At 56.7% G+C, this 23,431-nt stretch overlaps 1 protein-coding gene across 11 annotated transcripts in view; it reads right to left on the bottom strand.

Moving 5' to 3' along the window:
• The window catches only part of LOC144934391 (uncharacterized), a 135,786-nt gene that overhangs the window by 37,171 nt on the left and 75,184 nt on the right, over positions 1-23,431 (bottom strand). For 3 of the 11 annotated variants that reach the window (XM_078860095.1, XM_078860096.1, XM_078860094.1), the window contains exons 1-2: positions 4,353-4,907; positions 1,128-1,275 (exon numbers count right to left, since the gene is read on the bottom strand). In XM_078860095.1, coding sequence (XP_078716221.1) covers positions 1,128-1,275; positions 4,353-4,726 — 522 coding nt within the window. In that variant the 5' untranslated portion in view covers positions 4,727-4,907. Of the gene's footprint in view, positions 1-1,127; positions 1,276-2,065; positions 2,261-3,984; positions 5,031-11,403; positions 11,573-15,424; positions 15,772-23,431 lie in introns of those variants that run through there. The other 8 variants (XM_078860101.1, XM_078860098.1, XM_078860104.1 and 5 more) reach the window with 8 other exon arrangements.

Raw genomic sequence — 23,431 nt, forward strand, 5'->3', positions numbered from 1 at the left:
CGTGGAGCGACTGGGGCTCCGTGGCGTGGAGCGACTGGGGCTCCCTGGCGTGGAGCGACTGGGGCTCCGTGGCGTGGAGCGACTGGGGCTCCCTGGTGTGACTGGGGCTCCCTGATGTGACTGGGGCTCCCTGGTGTGACTGGGGCTCCCTGGTGTGACTGGGGCTCCCTGGTGTGGCTGGGGCTCCCTGGTGTGGAGCGACTGGGGCTCCCTGGTGTGACTGGGGCTCCCTGGTGTGGAGCGACTGGGGCTCCCTGGTGTGGAGCGACTGGGGCTCCCTGGCGTGGAGCGACTGGGGCTCCCTGGTGTGACTGGGGCTCCCTGGCGTGGAGCGACTGGGGCTCCCTGGTGTGGAGCGACTGGGGCTCCCTGGCGTGGAGCGACTGGGGCTCCCTGGTGTGGAGCGACTGGGGCTCCCTGGTGTGACTGGGGCTCCCTGGCGTGGAGCGACTGGGGCTCCCTGGTGTGGAGCGACTGGGGCTCCCTGGCGTGGAGCGACTGGGGCTCCCTGGTGTGGAGCGACTGGGGCTCCCTGGTGTAGAGCGACTGGGGCTCCCTGGTGCGGAGCGACTGGGGCTCCCTGGTGTGGAGCGACTGGGGCTCCCTGGTGTGGAGCGACTGGGGCTCCCTGGCGTGGAGCGACTGGGGCTCCCTGGTGCGGAGCGACTGGGGCTCCCTGGTGTGACTGGGGCTCCCTGGTGCGGAGCGACTGGGGCTCCCTGGTGTGACTGGGGCTCCCTGGTGTGGAGCGACTGGGGCTCCCTGGTGCGGAGCGACTGGGGCTCGTGTCTGGGCTGACGAGGCGGAGCCACGACGACGACGCGCGGCATCGAGAGACGGGGTCGGGTCGGACAACCCACCAGTCTCTCTCGCACCTTCACGAACTCTGTCGACTCTCTACACACTCTGACACTCAAAAGACTCCCTGGATCATCGACGGGCGCGCCGGAACGCGGAGTCGCTCGCGACATCACCGTCCCGTCCCCGTTGCCGCCCGCTCTGGTGCCAACGCGACCCGCGCCGCTGGCGGGGCCGGTTTCGTGTGCGCTGGCGAGGGGGCGAAGAAGGGGTGCAGTGAGGCGAGGGAGTCGTGTGCCGCGAGCAGGTGGCGGTGCGAAGGTTCTTGCCTGCTCCTTGACGGACGCCAAGATGAGCGAGGCTCGGGCCGTCTCCTGCGCGCTGTCTCTTGGCGGTCTCCGCGCCACCCCTGGGCAGTTGTTCACGCCGACTCCTGGCTCCGCCGCCCTCGGGACCTCCTCCGTGGCCATGTCTGCTCTGCGCACGGGGCGAGACGGAGCTGCCCTCAGGGGCCTCATTGGGCGCAGCGGTCTCGCTCTGGCGTCGTCAAACGAAGCCGAAGCGAGGCTCCGCGCAGAGTCCCGGGCACACGAGGATCCGGAGCGACACGGAGAGCGTCTTCACGTGGAGACCTCGCGCGAAGAAGAAGACAGCCGAGTCAAACGCCGCGAAAAGCGGCGGCGGCCACGACGCCCCCGCGACTCGCAACCCTCGCTCCCACAAGGCGACATGGCGAGAGGCCGGCACAGAGAGAGAGAGAGAGCAGCGGTGAGAAAGACAGAGAGACACGGACACAGAACAACAATGAGAGACAGAGACACACGAAGAGAGGGAGACGGAGAAACAGAGCGACCCCTGCAATCCTCCATACTGGATCTGACCTACCGGACACTCCACGGAAGATGTGGACACTTTCTCCACAAATGGACAATTTAACGAGAGTCCAGTTTGTGACCGTGGTGGTGCGACGTATCAGACCGTGCAAGGTGTCGTGGACGACTGCCCCAATCGGACCACTCAACGGCGATCTGAAACAAATACACGCGGCTACTCCTGACGCAGTCGGATGGATATCAAATCTCAATTTGTAATCTTTTGCATTCCCCAAAATTCGTATGCAAATGCCACACGAAAGAAGAAGAGCAACAGACAGTAAGAGAGGCGGGTAGACTGAGACACATACACAGATCAACAGTGACGGAGGGAGAGAGAGAGGGAGAGACAGAGTAACAGAGACCGAGAGTGGCGTCTCCGAGCCCCGCGCCACCTGAGACACGGAGGAGCTTCGCCTCCGCGACTCCACGGACCGCGGCGCCCCCAGTCCAGGGCCCCGCTCCTGCCCGCAGCTCTCGCGTGTGGAGGCTGCGTCACTCGCTAGAATACCAATTACAGCAGGGCCCATTCACAAGGAGCGAGGGCCGTTCCGTGACGGAGCGCCGCCTCCATGTTCGCCAAGGGGTTGTGGTGGGGGGGGCAGGGGACGCGGCGACGTTTGACGGCGGCGGAGAGGAGCGCGACTCGCGTGGTGAAGGCGCGGGGAGGGCGAGGGGGGGGGAGCCAGCGAGAGGCAGTCGCCGAGGGTTTCCATGTTCATCGCGCCGTTTGGTTGCGTTTGCGCGTTTAAAATCGTGCAGAAGAGGGAGGATGGAGGAGACGGCTGCGGGGGGGGGCACGCCGACGTCTCTGGAGCCGCTCTCTCCACACCGCTCCCTCCCCACTCCGCGGCTTTCGTTCCCGACTCGTGGAATCTCTTGCCCTTGCGACCCCTCCTCCTTCACGCTTTGCCTTCCCCCCCACTTCCCCGTGGCTCCCGCCTCCCTCCTCCCGTCATTCGCATTCCGGATGCTCCCGCGCTCTGCTCCCCCCATTCAGGGAGCCGCGCTCGTGCCATTAACGTCTCCGTGAAATGCGGCACCGAACATTCCCCGCGCTAATTAGAGCGCTCGCGGAGCCGGAGCCCGGTCGCTTCCTCCTCGCGTCGTTTCTCCCGCACGTTTTCGCCGAAAATAACGGAGAGAAACACATTTAACAATAAAAGTTGCATCTCCTCTCGCGCGGCGCGTCTGATGTGCGGCTTCAAAGCGCCCCCGGGGCCACGGCGCGCGACACGGCGCGAACCGCTTCAACCCCGGATTCGTATCCTCGCCGCCTGAGACGAAACCCCGCGAATATCCTTCGCCCCCTCCCCTTCCTCCTTCCCCGGGCTCTGCACTGCTCCGCTGCATCTGACGATGGAGTCTGAGAACCCGGCCGCTCCCGCCTCCCGCCCTTAATAACGCGCTGTGTGATGGCTGAAGGAGCCGGGCGCGACTTCTGACACGAGCGCGCGCGAGGGGTCAGGCCTATTTACTGAGCGTCAGTTACAGAGGAGGGGAGAGGGGGTGTGGGGGGGGGTGTAAGTGTGGGGGGGGCGCCCCCAACTCGAGAGCAATAGCCAAGTCCGCGCCTCCGAGATAGGCATGAAGGTCGAGGTGAAGGCGCGATCATTCGCGAGCTAAATCTGTCCCTAATGTTCATGGTGAGAACGATTGGGATAATCGTTCTCACCATGAACATCCACGCAATCCTAACCCGAACATTTGTTCGAACCCGAATCGTTGCCCAAATCCTGACCCTCGCTCGAGCGCTAGTTCGAACACTCGCGCATCTCCATTGCCTCTGCGAGAGATAATTCCTCACGTGCGAAGGAATCGTAAAGGATGGAGGGGAGGGAGGCAGTGGGCGAAGAGCGCGTTAAGGGCCCCGTCTCTCCTCGTCCCCCTCATCGTCGTCGTCTCGTCTCACGAAAGGAGCCGTCTAACACGAAGCGCCCACGCCGCGCACGACCCGCGGCAGCCAGCCTGCCCCGGGCGGCAGGTGTCAACCCGAGGCCCACCGCGAGGGGCGGGTGGGGGGGGGTGTCACAGTGCTGCACGGTCACAACCCGACGCCCGAACCCGGGCGAGCCGCACACGGCTCGACTCGCCAACATCGAGCGCAGCCGCCCTCTGCACGCTCCTCCACCTCCTGTATATAGCGGCCATGCATTATTCACTGCTGTCGACGGTCACTCAGCAGCAGCAGCAGCAGCGCGAACAATGCAGCAGCAGCAGCAGTGCGCGCAATGGACACCGCGAGGCGCGCGCAGACCGCGTCCGCGGCACAATGAGCCGAAGCATGGCGATGCGGCAGGGCGTTCCGTCTTACCGAGGGGGGAGGCGGCCTCTGCGGGCAGCAGCAGCGAGCGTCGGGAGCCGGCGGCGCGCAATGGAGGCTCGGGAGTGGAGGCGTCACGCGGCTCCGTGACTCGCGGCGGCCTCCGAGGGGCTCGTGCAGAGAAGGGCGCTCGAGGGGCGGCGCGGAGCGTGCGACTGCCTGCGGGGCTCGCCCCCCTCTCTCTCTGCTCGGCGCTCTCTCCCGCTACGCTCGCCGCTCTGCGCATCGCCTCATGCCCGGCGCCGGTGCAAGAGAGCGGCGAGCCTCCACCGGCGATCGCCGCACACCGCGCTCGCCTCCATTCATTAATAACGCGCCAGCAGCCGGGACGCGGTTTAATGGCTTCTCGGTTGGCTCACCGGGTCTCTCTCCCGCCCTCGCCTTCTCCCTCCGCAGCCCTTTCGTCCCCTCTCTCTCCCTCCGCCGATAACGGAAGCGTTATCTGGTCAGAACGAGCTCTCGCCTCATTGCAGCTCGCAGCTCCCCGCGTCACCGCCGACTGACGCATCGCGAGCACCGCCTCGCATCGGCGGCCGCGCACGCAGCACGCGCCGCGCACAGGCGCCGAGCGCGTGAAGCGGCAGCGGGCGGCGCACCTCGCGGTCTCGCCGCGGTCCCCCGCAAAACGATTCTCGCTGCTGCTGCTGCTGCACGGCTCCTTCACGTCCGCGAAGCCGAAGGGACGGGAGTCAAACTCCGCCCCTCCCCGCAGCGTCCGCCCCAGCGCTCGCATTCATTGCGGCTGCCGAACGCGCTCGCGTCGAGCGCCGGCGCTGACCCGTGTGGATTCAGCACCGCCGCGCGCCTGGACAGCAGCCAGCGCCCTTACCGCGCTGCCGGCCTCGTGGGCGCGCGCAAGACGAGACGCTGCGACGGCGGCGACGTCGTCAGCGCCGAATGCCCGGCGACCCTCGGCCCCTCGTCATGAGCACTTCCCAACAGCGCTCGCATTGCCAGCGGCCGATCAATCGACGCCAGCGCAGAAGCTGCATGGGAAATGCGGTCAGGCGACGCGTGCGGTGTTGGGAGGGGGGGGGGGCGCGCTCCTGCCGTGCGGGGGTGGAGGGCTGCTGGGGGGGGGGGGGCTTGCAGTGAACTCGCCTAGCCCGAGCGTGGCGCTCTTTCCCAAGCAGAGGACGGACAGCCGCGTCCACTGACCCGGGCGGAGAGTGATGGCGGTCTTCCAGCGAGGCCGGCACACACGCACGCACACGCGCGCACACACACGCACGCACACGCGCACACACACGCGCGCACACGCACGCACACACATGCACGTACGCACGCGCACACACACGCGCGCACGCACACACGTACACGCACGCACGCACACACGTACACGCACGCACACACGCACACACACACGCACACACACACGCACACACACGCACGCACACGCGCACACGCACGCACACACACACGCACGCGCACATACACACGCGCACGCACACACACACGCACATACACATGCACGCGCACGCACACACGCACACACACGCACGCCCACACACGCGCGCACACACGCAAGCACACACACACGCACACAAACGCACACGCACACGGTCGCACATTGTGCGCGTGGTGTTTACTTGTCAAGCAGTGCATAGCCATGTATAGACATGGCGATGTAATATTTCATGTAATATACTGTACATAGACGAGATGTGTATACCACAGTACGTTAACTATACTACCATTACAATACATATCCAGGGCATACTGTAGCGTAGTATACACATTGCATGTACAGTATATGTATACTGTAGTCTACGCGGGTGTTCCTCAACCTCTTTGGAACAGTGACCCCCAATCAGGAACATTGTTTCCCGGTGCCTCTGCCCCCTTCCCCATATCCTGAGATCCTCACCCAGGTCATTGAGGCCACAACACAGAGGTTCACATGTTCATGGCTCTCGTCAATGCGGTGTTAGTTAGGCATGTGTTGCATGTTGGCGTGTTTTATGTCAGTAAGGCATTTGTTTCATGTTGTGTATTAGTATGTTTCTTGCTGCCGCAACGTGACACTGACCTTTTCCCCTACATATTCGAAAATTATCCTGCACGGTATCCACGCTGCAGTCTGCGCCCGCCTTTTGAAATGATCTGAGGCCCATCGGTCGAGAATCACTGCCTTAGGAGAACTAAAGTCAAATAACGGCGCTGGTGCCGTGGCGTAGTAACTACTCTATCAGCTCACGCGTGCGGTAATCGATCAGGCGCCCCCCCCCCCATCTCGTGGCAGTTGTCAAGGGGGCCCCAACTCGTAGCTTCGGCCACCAGGGGGGTGAGTGGGCAAGGCACCCTATGGCGCCCACGCTAGTAACGCTACTGGAGGGCTGGTGGTCTTCAGTCCAGTCACGTGCTTTGGTGTGGGGGTTTGATGCTGCTCAGAGACATTTTCGTTTTCGGATTTCTAAGGATAATTTCAGATCTTTGTCGGATTTTCGGATGATTGACATCGCTGTGAATGTGAATTATCTTCGCGCTGATGAGAGTGGCGTGGCCCGATGCCCACGTGCCACCACCGTTTGGTGGTGATCAGAACGCCAGACCACAAAACAGCTGGAATCGTCAGAAATCTCGTCAAAAACGCCAGACCGTTGGGTTGTTCGAATCAAACCGAAAAGCGGGAGCACATCCCTCCTATGCATGCATGGTGGAAATAATGTTCTTCGATGCTTCTCTTGCATTCAGGCTTCGGCACACACACAGATAAATATTCCTCAGCACTGCAAATCTCGACAGGTGTTCTCCACGAGACGATGTCGATAGCGAGCGCCTGTATGGCAATGAGCCTCTTTGCATGAGCGCTGCAAGTCGACTTCCCCAGCCGTCCGAGGAGGGAACGGAAATCGGGCACATTAATTGGGCTGACATGGGATTTTCACATGGCGGTTACGTCAACGGAAATGGCTGTGGGCACGCTTACATGGCAATAGCGACCGCTTGCGAGATGGCGCTGTCTCACGAATACTCACGGCTCTGAAAAAACAAACTGTGCCGGCGTCAATCGGCAGCGCCGAACATCGCTCCCACGAATCCGACGCGTGCCATTGTTCCCATGCGCGGTTACGTCACTCACGTTCACACGCGGCGCTACTCGCGAGCCGCATCAGAAACGGACGCTTGGCTGCGTTCGACTTTCTCACCACGCAGCACGCAGCTGCCGTGAGCAACGAGGACACGGAGGGCTCTCACAGCCAGGCGCAGCACAGTCCAGATCGTGGAGGGGGTGGGGGCGGTGGGGGGGGGCAGTGCCAGGGGCTACGGAGCAATGCACCTCGGAGCAATGATTTCTGCATCCCCAGCATCGCAGCAGTGGTCAGCTGACCGGGCTGCTCGCGGGCAGTGCTGCAGCATCTACAGCAGCAACACGGGGCCGGTGTAAGTGGCCAGAGCTCGCCATGATCCAGCCCTGCACATGCAGTAGTGTGTAGTGCACTGGCCTGTGTATGTGAGTATGCGAGTGTGGGGAGCGGTAGTGTAGTGGTTAGCGCGCTGCGCTACGAACCTGGCGACCAAGGTTCGATGCCCGCTCACGGCCGACACCGGTGACGATTATCTGAACCGGTTCTGGGCCTCCCCTAGGTCGGCTCAGCCTCAAATGAGTACCTGGTGCGGTACATAAAAATATCGACACTCGGGGACAAATGCGGCCGGGCGTGGTGCTGGTCACCCGCCCCCTCGTGTGCCGTTCTGGCCTTGCCCCAACAGTCTGATCGGGCTATGCGGGAGATTTTTTGTCTTTGTGCTGTGTGCGAGCCACTGCACATTTCGTTATTATCATTTGCTCCATGTCCATTTATCAGTTACGTAACACAAGTGACAGCCTGGGACATTGGAACCAATTCAGGAAACGTGGCCACGCGCCGCTGTGCTTTTCAATACAAACAGTAGCTCTAGGATGTTTCTCTATAGTACACCCCTCTCCCACACACATTTCAGACAAAGATTCCCCATATAACCTTCAACAGACTAATCTTAATTTGAAGCTTTCGTGACTGCAGGAATCCATACTCTTTGGTTCTTTCGGTAAAGTCACGTGGTTATAAAATAACATAAATCACGACGTTTCGGGCGCAACAATCTGATGATGGACGCTTGTGTTGCGCCCGAAACGTCGTCATTTATTTTATCTTAAACAGACTCTTGGGACGAGTGCTGTTAGCGAGCACTCATAGAAAGGCCGACACGGCACACGAGGAAGAGGTTAATTTTGGCCAGAACCACGCCCATCCGCCTTTGTCTACCTAGTGACGATGCTTGAACCGAGTACTCATTTGAGGCTGAGTCGACCTTCACGAGGACGGTTCAGATAATCTTCACTGGTGTTGGCCGTGAGCGGGAATCGAATTCGGTTCGTAACGCAGCGTGCAAAGCACTACCGCTCCCCAACAATAACAGCCATTCACCACTAAGTGGCGGTGACGTCCCCATGGCGCTTGTGCCAGGCTAGATGCACCTTGAGGCCGTGTGAATGTCGAAGGCTCGCTAGCAAGAGGTCACGGGACAGACCCAAGTGCCGTGGGTTGACTGACTCATACACCCTCAAAGACAAAGATGCCCGCGACTGCTATACAGACTGGCCAATTAAGTAATGTTAGCGAGCACCTATTAAAGCCGACACAAAGCACGAGGACGTGAGGGACCACTGGGTTCATATCCGGAATGCAACCGCTGATCTCAGGCCGCTCAACAATGGCTGCACAAAATATACATCCATAATAGAGGTTTTTAGGATTAGATTGCGTAAATAAATGTGTCGTTAAAACCCGCCACAGCCAACTAGTAAGGGGTGTCACGTAAACAGAACGTGGCCAATTCGTCACTAGTACATCACCACCGGTGTGTTGGAGAGCCAAGCCACAACATTTACAATCTGAGTACGACTTTTCGCCAGTAATTACAACTAGCTTCAATATATATTTGGTGTTCAATTAAATATTGACGTGAGACTTCAGGTTTCCTGTTTTACAGCCATACCATAATCATCACTGGAGCAGCGTGGGAAGCCCCCAGCTTGGTTATGGGATCATTTTGAAAGCTTTTCAGTGGTTCCGTGATATCTACTTCCGCGGGTACATTCTGTCATCATGTGCTGCACTGACATTGGAATTACGGACGGACACTTCGTATCGTGGCAAGTCGCAAATAGTTACATTTTAATAAAATGAGGGGGCGGGGGTTAAAAAAGACTGAGTCGACCTACACACACACAGGTGCATGTCCAAGAACTTCCAATATTTCGCGCCACGTGCTATCCGTGGCCGAGGGTCTAACTCGGGACACGAGATTCGTGACGGAGTGCGCCAGCAACAGAACCACCGCTCATCCACACGGACCACGCATTCCACCCCCTCGCCCCCCGCCCCGCAGAACCGATACGCATTTGCTGGCGGGTCACAAACCTCGGCTCCCTGAACCTCGTCTCGCTAAGGGCGCCAGTGTAAGTGACTGCACTGGGAGCCCGCGGCTCAATACCGCTCAATGGACGGAGGGTCCCCGACCCGCCCTGGCCGTGCGCCGCCGCCCGCTGCTGTTTACTCGCGCGATCAATGCACTCCGGGCTCAACGCGTCCATGTCCGTCTTCGCGTCCAATCCCAGAGCCCCTGGAGCCGCGTGACCCCACCAGCCCTCCAGGGTCCGAGCCGCGGTGCCGCCGGGGTCGCGTGACCCTCCCTCCACGGCCCCCCGAGGTGGGGGTCCATCGAGGTGATGAGAGTGGATGTCGCGTGGGCGGCCAGGAGATGTGGAGTGCGAAGCTGGAGGGCAGAATTTGCTACCGGCTGAGGTGGTGAATCTTGGTGCGCATTGCTTGTGCAGCCTTGTCCATCTACTGCTGGATGAGGGCCTCCCCGCGCCACGTTGGTCTCGGGGGCGATTTGACCATACTTCACCACGCTGGTCGGTGCGGCTTGAAGGGAGGTGGCCCGGGACTGGTGTAGACATATCACTCACCACTGATCTTAGCCGTGGTTTGGAATCAAACTCGGATGCTGTAAACGAGTTCACGGCACAAGTACGTTTATCACTGCACCCACGGCTCCCGCTCGGCCTCTTCCCTCCAGCTTCCGACTCCGCGCGTCCCCCTCTGTGCAGCTCGGCCCCTCTCACTTTACCGCTCAGCCGACGATTCATTTACGAGCAGTAAAACTGGTACAAGGCTGTGCATTGATATTTGTTAATAAACCGGAGACGAAATTTTACTACGATTACTGCTACCTGCAAGAAACTGCGTGCTGGTGTCTGATTAATTATTTTGTGAGCATAGGAGGAGCTGTGAACGCTTTTTATTAAACGTATAATTTGGAGGCGACGATAAACACCAATAACCCCACACTACCGATCACACGCATGCAAGAAGGGGAGCCCAGGAACGCGAATATCTGTGCGTCTGTTCGAGTCCGTCTGCCCATATAGCAAATATCAATGGTAGGCAAGCACAAATGATTAATAAAAAAAGGTTTGCCTGTCTATCGCAACCAAATAAACAATCACGGATTACAATGGCACTTTGCCAAACGCGCAACTGAATAACAATGAAGGGACACCACGTGGGAGAACACTGTGCTGCAGGCCGACATCACGGAGCGGAGAGAGGACACAGAGATTGTCACAGACACAGTTATCCAACTGTTTGTGTACATGGCGTGGTGCGGGCCACCCCCCCTCGTGTGCCGTGCCGGACTTCATAGGTGCTCGCTAACAGCACTTGCCCCAACAGTCTGTTCAGGCTATACGGGGGGGGGGGGGGTAAGGGGGGTATCTGTCTTTGTGTAATTACACGGCGTGAAAGGCACGGACATTTATTCATTCCGCTCGCCGTGATGGCGCACTCGGAGCACGCCAAGGATGACCTCACGGCGCACGCCGAGGCGCGACGAGGGCGTTCGCGCGGCCACGTCGCCTCCAACTCCCCGCTCGCACCGGCACAGCCCCATCCATGTTGCCGGCCTCACCGATCAACGCACGGGCACCCGGCAATCGTTGCTCTCATTCGCAATGACTGTACATCTGGGATTATGAAGCGAGGGCTCGAGCCGACAATCGTGGCGCACTCCGCCAAGCCGAGCGCGCACTGGGTGGGTGAAGGCGAGGTGGGTGGCTGAGAGCGGCACTGGGTGGGAGAAGGCGCAGTGGGTGGCTGAGCGTGACACTGGGTGGGTGAAGGCGAGGTGGGTGGCTGAGCGGGACACTGGGTGGGAGAAGGCGCGGTGGGTGGCTGAGAGCGGCACTGGGTGGGTGACGGCGGGGAGCCCGGGACCTCCATTGAGATCACCCGCGGTGCGCTGCAGGCGTGAGTCACAATGCGCCGGAGCAAATTCAATTGTCTTCCGCTTTGCAATTAACGATCGCGCGAGCGGGCGAGTGGTAATTACGCGAGCCCCACGGGACGCACCCGGACTCACCTGTTACAGATGCGGCAAACGCGGGGCGAGTGGCGGATCCCGGGCGGAGATCAGCGGCGCCCTTTCGAGGGCTGAAGGCGACCACGCGCCACCCTCTTCACATCCCGACACGAGCACGCGCTGCGAGCGCAGTGGAAATCTCAACCGGTACCGTGCCTACCCTAGATTGACTCAGCCTTCAATGAGGACCTGGTGAAATGTATAAATCAGCACTGGGGATACAAAGACGGGCAGGCGTGGTGTTGACCAGATCACCCATCTCTGCCAGCCTTAATAGGAGTGCACTAACAGCGTATGTCCTACCAGGGGAATTTTTGTGTCTGTGTGCAATGTTATTGTATTTTTGTTCTTGCATGTTCTCTGCTCGTTTGTAAGGTTCTTCACTGCGTCTTGAAGTAATGTCACAATTATTCGCTGTAAACATGACAAAGTATTAAGTGGTACTGATTCATGCAGATAGCTATGGTGCATTATGCAATAGCCTTTGAAAAGGCTATTAGGTTAAGCCAATTCACTTTTATTCGACCACACGTGGTTCAGGTTCGAACTGCAGGCCTATCAGCTTCCTTCTCTGGGTCTCGCACCAGTCTGGCCAATGCCCTATGGGTGCTGCGCTCAGCCAAGACCTCGTGCGATTGTTATGGGCCTGGTGCAAGGAATGAAATGTGGCCCCTTCTTATTTTTCACCTCTTCACAGCCCCCCGGCGCCTAGTTCCCTCGAGGCCACCAGCCCTGGTGCAGCTGCACCACGACCCGCACATTCAACAGCTCTACCACACCCAGACCCCGAGACACCACCGCTCTATTGATCACTGTTCCGCACGCAAACCGGGTGGAGCACGCTACCGTGGTGCCGGTGGGACTTTAATCAGTGTGTTACAAGTCTTTTTTGGCCACGTGAAGACATCGGTACCAGTGGGGGTTTCATTTCTATTTGGTCCGTGACCAAGAAAATATTTCTGCACCTGGCACATCATCGCATAACTTAAGAGGCTTAATCTCCCCTCTATGGCCCTGTGCCTAGGCCTACTCCAGTTAACCAGGGACTTGGTAAATATTCAGCAAGATATTAAACCAGTAAAGGTTTCACAGCTCAGATGAAACCGATTTGCTGCTCTGACCCGTGGGGCACACTGAGTGGAGTAAAGGATCAGGGAGTGTTTCTCCAGGACGAGCAGGGACACTTGAACTGTGAGGCAGACTGAGAAAAATCTCACGGAACACGGAGCAGTGGTGACAGCAGCGTGCGTGAAACACGGCGTTTATTTTATACGCAGTCATCGGTGCGTCTCAAGTGATGGCTCACGTTCTTCCCCGCAGTAGCTCACGCCCGGAGACACGAATCGCACGGGAAGTGGTGGCCGATGGTGGCACCGCACCAAGGCCAAGCAACCGAGGACAGGCCAACTCAGCCCACAGCCTATCCTGGATTACTTGAACCAGGGGCGGGCCAGGGGGTACGGCAGCTCCGAGCAGCACACGCAACGCGTGATTCGAGCCCTTCATGAGGCTATTAGGCGGTGACTGTAGCCATGTGTAAGCCGTGCACGAGCCGTCATAAGACGTACTGGTTCCAATTTAACCGGATTGGCTGTCAAATTCAATAAGCATAATGGGCGAGTCTAATTTAATTGCTCAGTTTTATAAATTGAGCCGTCCGGATAAAGGGCGTTATCCGGCGATGTTGCCGGCACGAGGTGTAAACGGCATGAGGCGCTGCCGCTCGCGCCGATTTGGGCTCCGGGGAGCACCGAGGTGGAGAGGAGCCCGATTTAGACGGTGCACTGTGACGGGGCCTACATGGAACGGCTCCACCACACACAAAGAGCTTCATGGCTCATCGGATTTCTCCAGGATAAATTAAGATGGTGATTCTGATTCACGACTTGTACCAGTGAGTGGACACCGCTTGCACGATCTCAAATCCATCCGCGTGCACTACCCACGGCGCTCGGGGCTCCAGCAGCGAGACGTGAGCGTTCAACGCGGTCGTAGGCGCGAGCTGGTGGTGGAGGCTCCAGCTGGTGGTGTTGAAGGTGTGTCTTCAACCAGAGGTGAATGTGTAACAGAGATCATGGGCACGTGTTTAGGGATACGTTTGACAGAAATCTAACTTCTAAGATAAAAAAAACATTTTAAAAAATCTAATTGTGTTAATTGTTCTCATGTTTAATAACAATTATATTTTAAAAGCGCCTTTCATCAGCAATCTCCAAGCGCTGTACATGACACAACAGCCATTCAGCATGACGACAACTTGTGCAACTAACAACTAAAACATGGACAAATTATAAAATAACGCGAAACGCCATTTGCTGAATTAGCTAAAAGATTAATGTTTAGGTCATCTTGTTTCCTCCAGCACAAGAGAAATGTCGTGAAGCAATTGCGCATTTTAAATTGTGCTCCACGTGTTGTCGGGAACTGGGCGTGAATGATTTGCACTGTGCCTCGGGCATTGGGTGATGTTTTTGTTTTTGCAAGATGGGGTCAGGGCCAGGCTTGTGAGGTCAGGGTCAAAGCCGAGTTCAGTGCACATCCACGTGGGAGCCGTGCACTGCAGCTCTGCCACTACTTACCGACACTCACCTACAACCCAACACTCACCTAAACCCGGTGAACACAAAGATCCCCCGTATAGCCTTAACAGATTGCTGGGACAAGTGCCTGAAGCCAGCATGGACACCACGCCCGACTGTCTTTGTCTCCCGAGTGGAGATGTTTACACACCACACCAGGTACTCATTTGAGGCTGAGTCGACCTGGCAGACGCCCAGCACAGGTTATGATAATTGTAACTGGTGTTGGCCGTGAGTGGGAATCGAACTCGGGTCGCCGGGTTCGGAGCGCGCTAACCGCTGGACTACCCACGCACACCCCCTCACCTGCCAACACCTTCGAACACTCACCTAACAACACTCACCTAACACTCACCTAACCCTCACCTACCAGTGTTAGGTGAGTGTTAGGTGAGTGTTGTTAGGTGAGTGTTAGGCTAACACTCACCTAACAACTCACCCAATAAGCAGCTAACGCTCACCTAACAGCATTAACTATTCACCTCGCACTCAATACGTAGCACTCAGCACCCAACAACAACAACACCTTCATACCACGTAGCGACGACACCCGCCTGCAGCGCACTGAGTAGGGGGGGTGGCGTTACCCCCTCGTGCCACCCCCACATCCACCACAGCACGGGGCTGTCCACCGCCAGCTGTCACTACACAGCGCCGCGTGAACACACAGCACGACCACATCGCGTGAACACACACCGCGTGAACACACGGTGTAAACACAGCGCGTGAACACACGGCGTAACACAGCGCGTGAACACACGGTGTAACACAGCGCGTGGACACACGGTGTAAACACAGCGTGTGAACACACGGCGTAACACAGCGCGTGGACACACGGTGTAAACACAGCGCGTGAACACACGGTGTAACACAGCACGTGAACACACGGTGTAAACACAGCGCGTGAACACACGGTGTAAACACAGCGCGTGGACACACGGTGTAACACAGCGCGTGGACACACGGTGTAACACAGCGCGTGGACACACGGCGTAACACAGCGCGTGAACACACGGTGTAACACAGCACGTGAACACACGGTGTAACACAGCGCGTGGACACACGGTGTAAACACAGCGCGTGGACACACGGTGTAACACAGCGCGTGGACACACGGCGTAACACAGCGCGTGGACACACGGTGTAAACACAGCGCGTGAACACACGGCGTAACACAGCGCGTGGACACACGGTGTAACACAGCGCGTGAACACACGGCGTAACACAGCGCGTGAACACGCCGTGTTCACACAAACGCACGCTGTGCCGCGACTCCCCCCACTCGCTGAAGCGAGATGGGCGGCTCACAACCGCGACGCTCGCGAGTTGACAGCCACTAGCACCACTCACCACCACGACCAACAGCGGCACCACCACCACCATCAGAACCACCACCATCAGAACCACCACCACCAGCGGCACCACCATCATCAACAACTTACCGCCACCGTCGTCGTCGCCGCCGCGAGGCGGGTGGCGATGTTGACACGAGCCGCGACATCGTCGGCGCCGTGCTGCTGGGCCCCGTGATGACGCCAAGCCCGCCGCGATGGACACCGCGTGTTGTTGTTGTTGTTTACATGCCGAGGAGCGAGCCGCCGAGGGGGCACGGGGACCCACGTCGTCCCCGCCGAGTCGACGTGCGGGGTACCGAGAGCTGTACCGGGGGAGCTACAGCAGCTGCAGCAGCTACAGCAGCAGCAGCAGGAGACAATGCGCCTTGTAAACAAGCCGCGGGCCAGATTTAGAAACTGACGTCAGCCCGGGCTGGCGAACAGCCAGGCGGTGACGTCACTACCACCCAACAACCGCGCCCCCCGCTCCCCCCAACAACAAGCCCCTCCCCTTACCCATCACCACCCCTCCCCCCACCCAGCCCCCCCTCCTCCCCTCACCCAGCCTCCCTCCCTCCCTCTTCACCCAATACCAACTCCCCCAAGCCCCTCAGCCCAACTCCCCCAGCCCCCCTCCCTCTACAGCAGCAGCGCGGTCCCGAGTGCAGAGCGCGGAGACTGCAAAAGCGGAGTGATGGTGCTGGTGTGTGTGGTGATGGTGTGTGTGGTTACTGTGTACAGGGTGATGGTGTGTGTGGTTACTGTGTGCAGGGTGATGGTGTGTGTGGTTACTGTGTGCAGGGTGATGGTGTGTGTGGTTACTGTGTGCGGGGTGATGGTGTGTGTGGTTACTGTGTATAGGGTGATGGTGTGTGTGGTTACTGTGTACAGGGTGATGGTGTGTGTGGTTACTGTGTACAGGGTGATGGTGTGTGTGGTTACTGTGTGTGCAGGGTGATGGTGTGTGTGGTTACTGTGTGCGGGGTGATGGTGTGTGTAGTTACTGTGAACAGGGTGATGGTGTGTGTGGTTACTGTGTGCAGGGTGATGGTGTGTGTGGTTACTGTGTGCAAGGTGATGGTGTGTGTGGTTACTGTGTACAGGGTGATGGTGTGTGTGGTTACTGTGTGCAGGTTGATGGTGTGTGTAGTTACTGTGTGCAAGGTGATGGTGTGTGTGGTTACTGTGTACAGGGTGATGGTGTGTGTGGTTACTGTGTGTGGTGATGGTGTGTGGTTACTGTGTGTGTGGTGATGTTGTGTGTGGTTACTGTGTGCAGGGTGATGGTGTGTGTGGTTACTGTGTGCGGGGTTATGGTGTGTGTGGTTACTGTGTACAGGGTGATGGTGTGTGTGGTTACTGTATACAGGGTGATGGTGTGTGTGGTTACTGTGTACAGGGTGATGGTGTGTGTGGTTACTGTGTGCAGGGTGATGGTGTGCGTGGTTACTGTGTGTGCAGGGTGATGGTGTGTATGGTTACTGTGTGTGGTGATGGTGTGTGTGGTTACTGTGTGCAGGGTGATGGTGTGCGTGGTTACTGTGTGCAGGGTGATGGTGTGTGTGGTTACTGTGTGCAGGGTGATGGTGTGTGTGGTTACTGTGTGCAGGGTGATGGTGTGTGTGGTTACTGTGTGCAGGGTGATGGTGTGCGTGGTTACTGTGTGTGCAGGGTGATGGTGTGTGTGGTTACTGTGTGTGGTGATGGTGTGTGTGGTTACTGTGTGTGTGGTGATGGTGTGTGTGGTTACTGTGCGTGTGGTGATGGTGTGTGTGGTTACCGTGTACAGGGTGATGGTGTGTGTGGTTACTGTGTGTGTGGTGATGGTGTGTGTGGTTACTGTGCGTGTGGTGATGGTGTGTGTGGTTACTGTGTGCAGGGTGATGGTGTGTGTACTTACTGTGTACAGGGTGATGGTGTGTGTGGTTACTGTGTGCAGGGTGATGGTGTATGTGGTTACTGTGTGTGTGGTGATGGTGTGTGTGGTTACTGTGTGTAGGGTGATGGTGTGTGTGGTTACTGTGTACAGGGTGATGGTGTGTGTGGTTACTGTGTGCAGGGTGATGGTGTGTGTGGTTACTGTGTGCAGGGTGATGGTGTGTGTGGTTACTGTGTGTGCAGGGTGATGGTGTGTGTGGTTACTGTGTGCGGGGTGATGGTGTGTGTGGTTACTGTGTACAGGGTGATGGTGTGTGTGGTTACTGTGTACAGGGTGATGGTTTGTGTGGTTACTGTGTGTGTGTAGTGATGGTGTGTGGTTACTGTGTGTAGGGTGATGGTGTGTGTGGTTACTGTGTGCAGGGTGATGGTGTGTGTGGTTACTGTGTGCAGGGTGATGGTGTGTGTGGTTACTGTGTGCAGGGTGATGGTGTGTATGGTTACTGTGTGCAGGGTGATGGTGTGTGTGTGTGGTTACTGTGTGTGTGGTGATGGTGTGTGGTTACTGTGTGTGTGGTGATGATGTGTGTGGTTACTGTGTGCAGGGTGATGGTGTGTGTGGTTACTGTGTGTGCAGGGTGATGGTGTGTGTGGTTACTGTGTGTGTGGTGATGGTGTGTGGTTACTGTGTGTGTGGTGATGGTGTGTGTGGTTACTGTGTGCAGGGTGATGGTGTGTGTGGTTACTGTGTGTGTGGTGATGGTGTGTGTGGTTATGTGTGCAGGGTGATGGTGTGTGTGGTTACTGTGTGCGGGGTTATGGTGTGTGTGGTTACTGTGTACAGGGTGATGGTGTGTGTGGTTACTGTATACAGGGTGATGGTGTGTGTGGTTACTGTGTACAGGGTGATGGTGTGTGTGGTTACTGTGTACAGGTTGATGGTGTGTGTGGTTACTGTGTGCAGGGTGATGGTGTGTGTGGTTACTGTGTGCGGGGTGATGGTGTGTGTGGTTACTGTGTGCAGGGTGATGGTGTGTGTGGTTACTGTGTGCAGGGTGATGGTGTGCGTGGTTACTGTGTGTGCAGGGTGATGGTGTGTATGGTTACTGTGTGTGGTGATGGCGTGTGTGGTTACTGTGTGCAGGGTGATGGTGTGTGTAGTTACTGTGTGCAGGGTGATGGTGTGTGTGGTTACTGTGTACAGGGTGATGGTGTGTGTGGTTACTGTGTACAGGGTGATGGTGTGTGTGGTTACTGTGTGTGTGGTGATGGTGTGTGTGGTTACTGTGTACAGGGTGATGGTGTATGTGGTTACTGTGTGTGTGGTGATGGTGTGTGTGGTTACTGTGTGCAGGGTGATGGTGTGTGTGGTTACTGTGTACAGGGTGATGGTGTGTGTGGTTACTGTGTGTGTGGTGATGGTGTGTGTGGTTACTGTGTGCAGGGTGATGGTGTGTGTGGTTACTGTGTGTGTAGGGTGATGGTGTGTGTGGTTACTGTGTGCGGGGTGATGGTGTGTGTGGTTACTGTGTACAGGGTGATGGTGTGTGTGGTTACTGTGTGCGGGGTGATGGTGTGTGTGGTTACTGTGTGCGGGGTGATGGTGTGTGTGGTTACTGTGTACAGGGTGATGGTGTGTGTGGTTACTGTGTGCAGGGTGATGGTGTGTGTGGTTACTGTGTGCAGGGTGATGGTGTGTGTGGTTACTGTGTGCAGGGTGATGGTGTGTGTGGTTACTGTGTGCAGGGTGATGGTGTGCGTGGTTACTGTGTGTGCAGGGTGATGGTGTGTGTGGTTACTGTGTGCAGGGTGATGGTGTGTATGGTTACTGTGCGCAGGGTGATGGTGTGTGTGGTTACTGTGTGTGTGGTGATGGTGTGTGGTTACTGTGTGTGTGGTGATGGTGTGTGTGGTTACTGTGTGCAGGGTGATGGTGTGTGTGGTTACTGTGTGCAGGGTGATGGTGTGTGTGGTTACTGTGTGCAGGGTGATGGTGTGCGTGGTTACTGTGTGTGCAGGGTGATGGTGTGTGTGGTTACTGTGTGTGTGGTGATGGTGTGTGTGGTTACTGTGTGCAGGGTGATGGTGTGTATGGTTACTGTGTGCAGGGTGATGGTGTGTGTGTGTGGTGATGGTGTGTGGTTACTGTGTGTGTGGTGATGGTGTGTGTGGTTACTGTGTGCAGGGTGATGGTGTGTGTGGTTACTGTGTGCAGGGTGATGGTGTGTGTGGTTACTGTGTGCAGGGTGATGGTGTGTGTGGTTACTGTGTGCAGGTTGATGGTGTGCGTGGTTACTGTGTGTGCAGGGTGATGGTGTGTGTGGTTACTGTGTGCAGGGTGATGGTGTGTATGGTTACTGTGCGCAGGGTGATGGTGTGTGTGCGTGGTTACTGTGTGTGTGGTGATGGTGTGTGGTTACTGTGTGTGTGGTTACTGTGTGCAGGGTGATGGTGTGTGTGGTTACTGTGTGCAGGGTGATGGTGTGTTTGGTTACTGTGTGCAGGGTGATGGTGTGCGTGGTTACTGTGTGTGCAGGGTGATGGTGTGTGTGGTTACTGTGTGTGTGGTGATGGTGTGTGTGGTTACTGTGTGCAGGGTGATGGTGTGTATGGTTACTGTGTGCAGGGTGATGGTGTGTGTGTGTGGTTACTGTGTGTGTGGTGATGGTGTGTGTGGTTACTGTGTGCAGGGTGATGGTGTGTGTGGTTACTGTGTGTGTGGTGATGGTGTGTGTGGTTATGTGTGCAGGGTGATGGTGTGTGTGGTTACTGTGTGCGGGGTTATGGTGTGTGTGGTTACTGTGTACAGGGTGATGGTGTGTGTGGTTACTGTGTGTGCAGGGTGATGGTGTGTGTGGTTACTGTGTGTGTGGTGATGGTGTGTGTGGTTACTGTGTGCAGGGTGATGGTGTGTATGGTTACTGTGTGCAGGGTGATGGTGTCAGGGTGATGGTGTGTGTGCGTGGTTACTGTGTGTGTGGTGATGGTGTGTGGTTACTGTGTGTGTGGTTACTGTGTGCAGGGTGATGGTGTGTGTGGTTACTGTGTGCAGGGTGATGGTGTGTTTGGTTACTGTGTGCAGGGTGATGGTGTGCGTGGTTACTGTGTGTGCAGGGTGATGGTGTGTGTGGTTACTGTGTGTGTGGTGATGGTGTGTGTGGTTACTGTGTGCAGGGTGATGGTGTGTATGGTTACTGTGTGCAGGGTGATGGTGTGTGTGTGTGGTTACTGTGTGTGTGGTGATGGTGTGTGGTTACTGTGTGTGTGGTGATGGTGTGTGTGGTTACTGTGTGCAGGGTGATGGTGTGTTTGGTTACTGTGTGCAGGGTGATGGTGTGTTTGGTTACTGTGTGCAGGGTGATGGTGTGCGTGGTTACTGTGTGTGCAGGGTGATGGTGTGTGTGGTTACTGTGTGTGTGGTGATGGTGTGTGTGGTTACTGTGTGCAGGGTGATGGTGTGTGTGGTTACTGTGTGCAGGGTGATGATGTGTGTGGTTACTGTGTGCAGGGTGATGGTGTGTGTGGTTACTGTGTGCAGGGTGATGGTGTGCGTGGTTACTGTGTGTGCAGGGTGATGGTGTGTGTGGTTACTTTGTGCAGGGTGATGGTGTGCGTGGTTACTGTGTGTGCAGGGTGATGGTGTGTGTGGTTACTGTGTGTGTGGTGATGGTGTGTGTGGTTACTGTGTGCAGGGTGATGGTGTGTATGGTTACTGTGTGCAGGGTGATGGTGTGTGTGTGTGGTGATGGTGTGTGGTTACTGTGTGTGTGGTGATGGTGTGTGTGGTTACTGTGTGCAGGGTGATGGTGTGCGTGGTTACTGTGTGTGCAGGGTGATGGTGTGTGTGGTTACTGTGTGCAGGGTGATGGTGTGTATGGTTACTGTGCGCAGGGTGATGGTGTGTGTGCGTGGTTACTGTGTGTGTGGTGATGGTGTGTGGTTACTGTGTGTGTGGTTACTGTGTGCAGGGTGATGGTGTGTGTGGTTACTGTGTGCAGGGTGATGGTGTGTTTGGTTACTGTGTGCAGGGTGATGGTGTGTTTGGTTACTGTGTGCAGGGTGATGGTGTGCGTGGTTACTGTGTGTGCAGGGTGATGGTGTGTGTGGTTACTGTGTGTGTGGTGATGGTGTGTGTGGTTACTGTGTGCAGGGTGATGGTGTGTGTGGTTACTGTGTGCAGGGTGATGGTGTGTGTGGTTACTGTGTGCAGGGTGATGGTGTGTGTGGTTACTGTGTGCAGGGTGATGGTGTGCGTGGTTACTGTGTGTGCAGGGTGATGGTGTGTGTGGTTACTGTGTGCAGGGTGATGGTGTGTATGGTTACTGTGCGCAGGGTGATGGTGTGTGTGCGTGGTTACTGTGTGTGTGGTGATGGTGTGTGGTTACTGTGTGTGTGGTTACTGTGTGCAGGGTGATGGTGTGTGTGGTTACTGTGTGCAGGGTGATGGTGTGTTTGGTTACTGTGTGCAGGGTGATGGTGTGCGTGGTTACTGTGTGTGCAGGGTGATGGTGTGTGTGGTTACTGTGTGTGTGGTGATGGTGTGTGTGGTTACTGTGTGCAGGGTGATGGTGTGTATGGTTACTGTGTGCAGGGTGATGGTGTGTGTGTGTGGTTACTGTGTGTGTGGTGATGGTGTGTGGTTACTGTGTGTGTGGTGATGGTGTGTGTGGTTACTGTGTGCAGGGTGATGGTGTGTGTGGTTACTGTGTGTGTGGTGATGGTGTGTGTGGTTATGTGTGCAGGGTGATGGTGTGTGTGGTTACTGTGTGCGGGGTTATGGTGTGTGTGGTTACTGTGTACAGGGTGATGGTGTGTGTGGTTACTGTGTGTGCAGGGTGATGGTGTGTGTGGTTACTGTGTGTGTGGTGATGGTGTGTGTGGTTACTGTGTGCAGGGTGATGGTGTGTATGGTTACTGTGTGCAGGGTGATGGTGTGTGTGTGTGGTGATGGTGTGTGGTTACTGTGTGTGTGGTGATGGTGTGTGGTTACTGTGTGCAGGGTGATGGTGTGTGTGGTTACTGTGTGCAGGGTGATGGTGTGTGTGGTTACTGTGTGCAGGGTGATGGTGTGTGTGGTTACTGTGTGCAGGGTGATGGTGTGCGTGGTTACTGTGTGTGCAGGGTGATGGTGTGTGTGGTTACTGTGTGCAGGGTGATGGTGTGTATGGTTACTGTGCGCAGGGTGATGGTGTGTGTGTGTGGTTACTGTGTGTGTGGTGATGGTGTGTGGTTACTGTGTGTGTGGTTACTGTGTGCAGGGTGATGGTGTGTGTGGTTACTGTGTGCAGGGTGATGGTGTGTTTGGTTACTGTGTGCAGGGTGATGGTGTGCGTGGTTACTGTGTGTGCAGGGTGATGGTGTGTGTGGTTACTGTGTGTGTGGTGATGGTGTGTGTGGTTACTGTGTGCAGGGTGATGGTGTGTATGGTTACTGTGTGCAGGGTGATGGTGTGTGTGGTTACTGTGTGTGTGGTGATGGTGTGTGGTTACTGTGTGTGTGGTGATGGTGTGTGTGGTTACTGTGTGCAGGGTGATGGTGTGTGTGGTTACTGTGTGCAGGGTGATGGTGTGTGTGGTTACTGTGTGCAGGGTGATGGTGTGTATGGTTACTGTGCGCAGGGTGATGGTGTGTGTGCGTGGTTACTGTGTGTGTGGTGATGGTGTGTGGTTACTGTGTGTGTGGTTACTGTGTGCAGGGTGATGGTGTGTGTGGTTACTGTGTGCAGGGTGATGGTGTGTTTGGTTACTGTGTGCAGGGTGATGGTGTGCGTGGTTACTGTGTGTGCAGGGTGATGGTGTGTGTGGTTACTGTGTGTGTGGTGATGGTGTGTGTGGTTACTGTGTGCAGGGTGATGGTGTGTATGGTTACTGTGTGCAGGGTGATGGTGTGTGTGTGTGGTTACTGTGTGTGTGGTGATGGTGTGTGGTTACTGTGTGTGTGGTGATGGTGTGTGTGGTTACTGTGTGCAGGGTGATGGTGTGTGTGGTTACTGTGTGTGTGGTGATGGTGTGTGTGGTTATGTGTGCAGGGTGATGGTGTGTGTGGTTACTGTGTGCGGGGTTATGGTGTGTGTGGTTACTGTGTACAGGGTGATGGTGTGTGTGGTTACTGTGTGTGCAGGGTGATGGTGTGTGTGGTTACTGTGTGTGTGGTGATGGTGTGTGTGGTTACTGTGTGCAGGGTGATGGTGTGTATGGTTACTGTGTGCAGGGTGATGGTGTGTGTGTGTGGTGATGG

The sequence above is a fragment of the Lampetra fluviatilis genome, chromosome 10 (genome assembly GCF_964198595.1).
Source record: "Lampetra fluviatilis chromosome 10, kcLamFluv1.1, whole genome shotgun sequence".
In the NCBI taxonomy this organism is placed as follows: domain Eukaryota; kingdom Metazoa; phylum Chordata; class Hyperoartia; order Petromyzontiformes; family Petromyzontidae; genus Lampetra; species Lampetra fluviatilis.